Source organism: Mesitornis unicolor, unplaced genomic scaffold (assembly GCF_000695765.1).
Source record: "Mesitornis unicolor isolate BGI_N332 unplaced genomic scaffold, ASM69576v1 scaffold1218, whole genome shotgun sequence".
Lineage (NCBI taxonomy): Eukaryota > Metazoa > Chordata > Aves > Mesitornithiformes > Mesitornithidae > Mesitornis > Mesitornis unicolor.
Window position 1 is genome coordinate 105,557 of NW_010202325.1, and position 9,829 is coordinate 115,385.

The 9,829-nt window shown below is 33.3% G+C and overlaps 1 protein-coding gene across 1 annotated transcript in view; it reads left to right on the top strand.

Moving 5' to 3' along the window:
• Positions 1-9,829, top strand: part of PACRG (PARK2 co-regulated) — a gene marked incomplete at its 3' end in the record, with an annotated part of 122,002 nt that overhangs the window by 105,224 nt on the left and 6,949 nt on the right. Inside the window, exon 3 of the mRNA XM_010190344.1 lies at positions 5,469-5,640. Within this exon, the coding sequence (XP_010188646.1) occupies positions 5,469-5,640 (172 nt within the window). The remainder of the gene's footprint in view (positions 1-5,468; positions 5,641-9,829) is intronic.

Genomic DNA, 9,829 nt, shown 5'->3' on the forward strand with positions numbered 1-9,829 from the left:
TTCTTGACTATGAACTTTCCTCACCTCTGTCACACTAGAAAGATTGGACTGTCACCTTCAGGTGTGGCAGCTGAAAAGAAAATGGTTTTGTTATATGCAGGACCAACACTGTTGCTAGTAGCAATTGTTCTCCAAATAATATCTGTGAAGTATGTCTGCGATAATGACATAAATTTGAGTATTTGATTTTCAGTAATGCTACAGAGGTCTTGATCATTTGCAGTTCTAGCCATTGTTGCTTACAGTAGATTATGAATTGACTGCTTTTGCCATATTGTCATAATTTTGATCAAACCATGACTGTCTCAGTCATGCTTCTCATTCATACATATCAAGCATGAGCCAAAAGTAAGTGGATGCATTTTATTATGAGTGTTTCCCCATAATTTCAATAGAATTCACACAGATTAGACAGCAGTGTCAGATGAGAGAAAGCAGTGGAAAAGAGAGGGAGAGAGGCAAACGAGGCAATTAGTCTGCAGGGCTAAAGAGTTGTATTCCTTCATTTTGGAGCTATGTGTAGAAGGAACCTCATTGTGCAGATAGGAATAATAGCTAGAAAATAATTCTGTATTATAAGACCCCAAAATGAGAAAGAGAAAAGAGTTTTGAACTACATTTAATTTAAGGTGCACATCATAGTTAGGAACCTTTTCATATCATACTCTTTTTCAGTGTTTTCAGATTTACATGTTGCTGTGCTCCAACTTCATTTAAAAGAGCAATAGGACATCAAGATATAGCAAATACTATGAAAAATTGAATTATATCTTTCTATATAAAATATAATAGAAAAATCTCTCTCTCTAGCTTTTCTCAACTTTTATTGTTGACAGCATTAGTCTTGTAGCTAACATGGAGGTAATAGGGAATGCAGTAAATTCAAAGTTATTATCTATGTAACATTCCTGGGGTTTTTTTTTTCACATGAAGTGATATTCCAGACCTGAATTCAGATAATCAGTAGCACTTCAAAAATATTTCTTTTTATCACTTCTTTTAATTTAGCCATGGAAGGTAAATATTTTCCTTTGTTATTTAACTTCTTGTGGAAAGTTAAATATCTACAGAATATGTTTAAAAGGCTCTAGATTCAGTTTGACTGAGTTAAAAGATTTATTTGGGTGTTTATCTAGTTTCTCCCCTGCCATTATCTGCTTCTTCTTGAGTTCAGTAATCTTTCACTTGTTTTAAGGTAAGTGTTTTATAATTTCATTAGAATGTAAAATATAGGTAGAATTTCTCCCATTTTTTTGATAGGCACAAGTAGTAATTTAGACTAAAAGTCTTTCAATAGACAGTCTTTGTAGTATGAGTCTATGCTGCATGTGTTGAAAGGTGAAATACAGCAGACTAAAAGAGTAGTTTCTTGATGGAAAATTTGTAAGGACTAAGTACAGCAGAATTGAGCTTTGAACCATAAGTACTGTAAGCAAAGTTACCATATTAAAAACTCCATCTAATTAAGCCTAGAAAATACTAGTGAGCATTGCTTGGCCCATAGTGAACATTAAAACTAACATCCGATTATGAATCAAGAGAGAAACATATCAAAAGCAAGTAACCAAAAACTGGAATGCACAGGTTTCATCTTGGCTGAGGGCAGAGGATGTTGGAAGAAATAAAAGAAACCTTGAAAGAAGATTGAAAGAAATCTTGAAAGAAAAATCAGAAAGGAAGTTCAAAACTGAGGCTATTCAAGAATATTTCTGCTTTTCTCTTTCAATTAACCTAGGAAATAGAGATGAAATAGCTGGTATAGAATGGAAAACAAATCTTAATAAATGCTATTATTTTACCACAGTACCCTTACAAAATCTTTACAATTCTTACAAAAACTCCTGTTTGTCCATATCAAACCAATAATTCCAGAGTGTCTTTTACTATACCTAATTTTAATGCCTTAGATAAAGACATTAAATGAGTACATAAAAAGTTAGATACAATATTTCTAGGAGATCAAACACAATTTTTGGATAATCATATCAATGACATACAGTATTATGTAGTCAGTTGTGTGAAATAAGATGGAAAATTAAGTTACTTATGTATCTTAAACACTACCTTCTAAATCTCAGGTTTGTTTTATAGATTACCAGATTACTTTAAATATGATTATTTAAGAAAGGCAAATAACATCCTTATTGTCAAACTTCTATACCATAAGTTCTTTCAAATAGCTTGCTTTCTTAATCTAGCAGGCAGATTAGCCACAAATCTTATTTTTACTATTTACAACTTCGACTCCTTATCTGGATTTTCATTCTCTTAGCAGTCTTGCCTCTCACAATGAGCCACTTCATAGAAACAGAATTTCTGCTGGACAAATTAACTGTGATACTGCCATTAGTTTCCTCTCATCTTGTGCATTGTATATACATATTGTATATTGTATATTGTATATTGTATATTGTATATTGTATATCGTATATCATATATCGTATATTGTATATTGTTTCTTTCTCATCTAAGGAGAATATGTATATGTAGTATACATAAGTAACATGAAAGTTTCCTGAAACAGAAGGTTTTACTGATTATAATACAGTTGGTTTTGTTGTGTGATCGTCTTCTATAGTAATATATTGATCTTTATTCGTTGGCTTACTTTCTGAAAATTCAGAGGCTGGGTTCTCACAACTTACAAATCACTAGTACAAAAGTTGATAATATTTATTGTGAGATTTTCTTTACAATCCATAGTTGCAGCATTATTGTCAGATGTGGACAAGTTTTGCCAAGAATTTGAGCTTTAATCAGCATTTTTTTTGCGGGTGGAAGTGAAAACAAAAGAATTTTGTGGGCGTAAACAGAAAAATCACATTTTTCTCTGAACAGCTGTATAATAGCCACTTTCAGAAGCTAAATAGTAAACACAGAAGGAAAGGGTTTCACACTGTAGAATGTAAGGCAAAATATTTCTGGCTTCCATATTGTGGGAGTTATTATAGAGCACAAAATGCTAAGTAAAAATTGGCTGTATGCATGGACAGCTGATGCTTCAAGGAATGAGTTAGGAATCAGAGTCCTTTTCAGAACCATGTCAGTTGCCAACCACTTATGGCTTTGAAGCTAATTGAGAATTGATGAGTATAAACAAATGCTTTCTGAGCTACAGCTTGTCATACCTGTGTTTTCTAGAGATTTTTTTCATAATATAGCTTTTGTGTCATGTGTAAAAATCAGATTTGTTTTTAAACCCAGAAATCGTATTCATCTTAAAGTTAATATATAATTTCTATGTATATGTGTAACTGCAAGACATAGAATTGTAAGAATTGGTAGATAAAGGTAATATTTTTTATTGACCAGTTATTGTCACTGAAAAACATTGACAAGCTTTTGAACACATACGCTTCCTTTATATCTGAATCAGAAAAGCATATTTCAGGGGCAAAGAACAGCTGAGAAAAATTGCTCAGAGTATCAGAAATATTACATCTTTGAGAAGATAACTGATATATACAGATAGAGGAGATATTAGTGAAGAGTAGGAGAAAAGAAATGAGAGATTCTACTATATGTGTTTTTAACAAAATAGCTGCAAATCCTGATTCAGTAACCTAACATGGAATTGTATCTATCAAAGATATTTCTCTATGGAAGTAGTTTGTAATTTTGAAAGAGTTGTCAAAAACCCATGTAAGGAACAGATTCTTAAAAAAACTCAAGGCAATCTGATAAAGGTGTTTTTCCTTGTGAAGCAGCCTCCTGCACATAGTTTTTAAAAAGCCCACGCATTACTAATTGTCTCTCCTTCACATCTAAAGCTTTCACCAGACAAAAGTAGCTGTTGTAGGTTTTGTTTGTGGTTTTCTGAAATTAGAACATTCAGCAAGAAAAAATGCAATCTAATAATCTTATAAACTACAAATTAAAAGTTAAAAGAAAAATACTGAAGGGCATCTAATTGTCCTGTTGACAGAGAATGGGGAAAAAAATTGGTACCTCCTGGTCCTGCTTTTTAATAAATTATTTTTTGACTGCCTGGCCATTTCTTACCTGATACACGTTTCTCACTGTAATGAACATTTTGGCCTCTGACTTAGGCTTGTCACCAGAAGTTTGTAGTTGCTATATTAATGTCTTCTGTTCTCAATGACTTTGGGAGCAGACTCCTTTTACCGGATGACATTTATTGCCCATAGCATGCTGAATGTCCTCAAGAAATACAAAGCCCATCAGTTTAATAATTTGAATAACTTCTGATTCTTGTTTGGTAAAGATCTTCATACGTGATTGCTTGGAACAGTTATTATTTAACTTCCTCCTGTATTGGTCCTGGGATATTTACCCTAAAGGCATCTAATAAAGGTATTTTTCCTTGTGAAACAAAAAGCTAGTGAACAAGAATTTCAGAGAACCCATCATATATGGTGGTGTGAAAACAGGAAATGTAGGTTTCATTTGTTCCTGTATGGTTCATTACACAGGCTTGATTTCATTCACATAGGCGAATAGGTATTACACAATTGTTCTTTTTTGTCTCCTGTAAGAGATTACCAATCAGTATGTGTGAGACTATGTAAGCATGTAATTGGCACTACGTTTGCCAATATGAGATTATCACAGCAAGTATGTATTACAATTAATTTTCGTTTATCATGAATGGATCAGTTTCAATGTGAAAGGTTGAAGCAGTCAGGTCAGTGGCTAAGATGCGCAAGAGCAGGATTCAGATCTGCTGAGAGTCAAGCAGGGAGGGAAATGAATCATGGCTGCAAACAGAGAATGTATGTCTGCTACTTGCTGACTATGGGATTTACTCAAGAAGTGTAAACCTCGAGTTCAATTCTTGGCTGCTCTATTTCAGACATTTATTCCACAATTCAAGTGTGAATGTGATTACTGGCCCCAAATCAAGGGTTGGATATTTGTTTGTTTAACCTGATAATTTTTTTAAAGGCTATTTGGAGCTTCATCTTAGTCTATGTGACAAAGCTTTTTAGCTGTGAAGGAGGAAGCATCTACCTAATTCCAAAATATAATCTCACTGGAAAAATAGGCCAACAGCTAAGCAGTGTTTTAAAGTTTTAAGTGGATGCCTAAAGCAATAGATTGATCTCTAAGTGATTTGGCTGAAAGCAAACGACTTCTGGTTCCCTTTGACTATCCAAAGTGTATGTAACATCAGAGTGCTGCTAGGTAGAAGAAGAAAAAGGGAAGAAAACTAGAATAGAGTACAGAATCCCTCAGAGAGTCTATAACTTAGGAAAGTTAGTGCACTTTGTATATTAAGATTGCAGCGAGATTCCTATTAGAAATAGATGCCTAATTTCACGTGGAATTTCTGGACTTTATCATCTGGCCATAAATCATATTTGAGACTTAATGGTATTGTGCAGTGATACAAAATGAATTATTAGTTACTAAACACACCTGTGTAGATGACATGAATTATCTGTCAGGCTGATCACATTGTATTAGTATTTTAAAATTGTGTTTATTTGTTTATTTTGTGTTTTCAGGTAGAGATTGAAAAGCTGGACTTTGATTTCAATCTGCCTTTGTTTTTCAATGGGCTTTGTGAAATGGCATTTCCATATGAGTTTTTTGCTCGTCAAGGAATCCATGACATGCTGGAACATGGTGGAGACAACATTCTTCCTGTCATTCCTCGGCTCATTGTCCCAATAAGAAGTAGGTGCCTATGTGGGAAAAAAAATCCCTGAAATTGCATTTATATAGTGTAGATTTTTGACAAGTTGCTAATTAAGCAATAAAACATTACAGACTGTACGTGGTGATTATTGCAAATAGGAGTAAATTGTAAGGTATAAGGCCAGAAGTCTTACGCCTTCAATCCCCTGATATGTGCAGCAACCCAGAAGAACAGTCTGCCTAGTTAGGTTTTTTTGTATGACAATGTAGCTCTTGGTCTTTGGAAATGTGAAGTAACATTTTCTTACCTGATTTTGTATGTTTATTATGGAAATCCATTACTGTATAAAACAGTCCATCTAAAATGGCAGGAGAAATCAACATATGAAACTTATGGAATTATGTTTCTTTTTGTCCTTTTGTTTATTTTACAGTTGTCTTATATTTATTGAGTAGATATCTTTTCTATCAACATTTTCATTACTTTGCATATACATATATCTATCTAAATTGGGAATTCTGCCTGACTAATTAATGTTGTATGTAAAATTTTGACATTTAAAAATATTAATTTTGAAATTTTTAAATATTCAAACATAGGTTTTTTGTAGAAAAAATATGTGAAAGGTAGTAGATTATTTTAATACAAGTGTAATGCCACTAAAACTAAAACTTCTTTTCTTGAAATACCTAGTCAGTCAGATATATTTTTATGTCCTTTCCTGTTTCTTTATATCAGTATTTTCGAGAGATATTATTCTGAACTATCATCCTTCTTTAATTAGGCATTATGATTCTTAAGTCTGCATGCTATACCTATACTAGTAGGTTCTCAAATTTGTTAAACTTGGCTTCTGTTTTATCAACAATGGTATAATTTCTGTCTTTTGTCCTATTTTTCTGAGACAATTCAGCATCCATGCTAATACAGAACAAAACAGAATCATTGTATTTGTGACGCAGAATGAATAGAGTCAAACACAGTTTTGGAAAAGGAGAAAGGGAGAAAGGGAATGTAGTCTGAAGCCTGATAATAATGAAATAATAGTGTTGGAAGGGTCAGAGTTGTGTTTTTTTCATTCAATTGATTCTCCATTTTAAAAGATTAATTATAGATGTCATTATCTCTATCTTATTGTAGACTTTGAAAACGTCAAAACGAATATATAATATTCAGAATGGTTACTCTGTAAGCAATACTTGTGAAAGGTTATGAAAAAATGTTACAGCTTTTTCTGTCTAAAAGGGAAACACGTTGGGAGAGGAATCAAGTCATTTATTTAAATCTGTATTTCCAACATCACCCATATAAAGAGTAGTATCAGTTTTTTTTTGAAAGCTGAAATACTTTCTTCAGAAAAGATTGCAATTTTATGACAGCAGCTACTCAGTTAGTATTTAATAGTTTTGCCGCAACTAGAATCTACCTTAGAAATAATTACCTGGAAGCTTTAGCTGTTACACAGCTTTCAGCATTAAAAAGAAGCTGCTAGGTAAGTATATTTATATGGGTTTGATATATAGTCTCTTAAATCAAGCCATAATTTATGATGCTGGAACACTTTCAGGAATAGGCTAGCTAAATTTAGTTGTTGGTTCTGCTTTATTTTGTTGTACAGTGCTTATATTTAAAAAAAAGATTCTGTATCAACTTTAATGTGTGATGGGTTTATTATCAATGATAAAGACTTCTTCTTAATTAAAGCTACATTAATATTAAAAAAGACACCACTGTCTCAAGGAATCTAAAAGTTTGTATAGCAGTGTAGTCTAGTCAGAGCTATACATTTCTGTGACTCAGTTGCATTCACAATAAACTCAGCCATTTTACACATATTACTGTCACTAAAGTGTCCCACTGGATGAGTTATATCTGATTAACTAGTCTTCTTCTAGACTACTACCATATTTCTACTGTGAAAGAGTGAATCAATTGATTGTTAGGCAAAGTAATATATATGATGGAGGGGAAAGAGATAAAAGAAAGACAGAAAAATAACTCTAGAGATAGAATTATTTTAAAAGCAGTTTTCTCTCCTGCATGTGCGTCAAACAAAAATATTAGTAAAGGGCTGCTCTCTACAAACATTTTTAATTGAATATTAGGTTTCTGTATTAAATTTTAATGATTTAAAGAGAAATCTGACCTCCACCCATCCTTGCTTAAATTTCACACTTTTTGAACACTATATCATTAAAGATGAAAATTATATTATTTAATGACTCTGTGAGCCCCAAATCCTCTCAATAATTTTTCTTCTGGTTATGAAAATAGGCAATGACTAACAAAAGGCAGATAACTGAAATTAACAGGTCCAGTTTCTTTCCTAAAATACCTCAAATATTATAAAAATAATATGGAAGAATGTTATTTAATTGAAACATAATTGATTCTTCTTGTCGCATTGAAAGGCACTTCAATTTTTGTAAACTCAGAGGAAAAAAAAACTCAGGTTGGAGGCATTGGTTTCTCAAAGAGAAAAATGTTCAAAATATATTTTGATTTCTTAAAATAAAAATTCAAAATAAATTGTACCTTGCAGTGGAGAAGATTATAGAATAGTTTATAAATATAGTCATTGCATGGCATAAAAACCAGGAAAACCAAGTTACCTGTATATGTCAAACTTGTAAGAAATCCAACTAAAAATTAAAAAATGCAAAAATCAGAAAATGTAAATACTCTAAGTTGTTAAGACTTTTTGCTCCCTTTCACAGAAGATGGAGGCAAACGCATTGTCTGAGTTATTTAAACTAGAGCAAAGATTCATAAATTGAGATGTATGGCAAATAGCAAAGTACATCATAGAGGTATTATGAAAGATCTGATGCACAACACACTGCAAAAGATCTTCTTTGCCAGAAAGATCTGTACTGTTATTTTCATATTGCAGGCATGAAAAGAGGTAGAAGGAGGTTAATTTTGCCCCACATCACAAACTGCATTGGTGGCAGAGGACAGAACAGAACCCAGACACATACCCCTGGGGTGTCAAGCAAAGCTGCCTTTATGTCACGTGAGAGTTGCCTTATTTTCAGGGAACAAAGGGATCTGTCTAGCTCCACTATGTCTTTCAATAATACACTGATATATCTTAAAACTCACCTGTGGCCTACCATTACCTATAGCCAGACAAGAATAGCCAAGAAAAGGAGTATGAGGGTGGGAGATGCCTATTGTACCATGTGTTTGCCAATGGATAACTCCTGTTCTAAATTCTATGTGGTCATTGCGGGAACGTAAAATTCCTTTTGATACTGTTTTGGAGGGCAAATTACTGATTTTAATATTACATTTGCCATAACAAATGCCAGATCAGAAAAGCCATAAATCCGCTTGCTTGCTTTCATTAGGCTTATGCAACTCTGAGATTCCTGCCTGCAGAATTCCCCAGATTCAACATGAGACACACATGCAGATATAAACACTGAGGGACCAGGAAGGTTCTACACTTCTGTTTCTATTAGTAACATGAGGGACATCCAACACAGTGTGTGGAAGTGTCTCCTCTACTTTCAAAGGCAGCGAGCATGCTACCATTTACATTTTCTTTGTTGAGGTTTCCATTCCCTTCACACACACAGTGACCAATCATTCCAGCTCCCACACTTCAGTTCATTGCAACTAATGTTGCTAGTGCAATTGCTTGTGGAGCAACTCAATTAATCTCACATTTAGTTGTATTAAAAAAAGCAAACACCAAACATAAATAAAACCAAAATATTTTCAGAGTGTTGTTACTTTTAAACTTAGATCATTTCAGTGCTCTAGTTTATAGCTGCACTGTCACAAATGAAGGAATAATACCCAATAGCACAGAAGTTGGAGTGACAAGAGATGATCAGTAGGAACATTTTTATATAGTTTTGCTAATGAAGAAATTAATGTGAAATTAAACACTTAAGAATCTTGGATCATCCACTTGCCAGAGTATTTTCTGTTCTTTTCTGTGAAGCCTAAAATGGACACATAGGCAATCTGAAATTCGGCCTGGAAGCCAATAAAGTTCACATTTTTGCCCTTAAATTGTAACTTAGATGGAAGTATTGTTTCTCTACAGTTGCAGCCAGCAGACCAGCACTTCTGACCGAGTCCAAAAAGAATACTCTCCATCCTAAGGAACATTGAAGTTTTCCTTTTTGAGGCTTTTTTCATGCTGTTAAAATTCCTTCTGTGACACAGTAGATCAAGAATATATTAAACTTTGATGAGAATGTTTCATTGAGG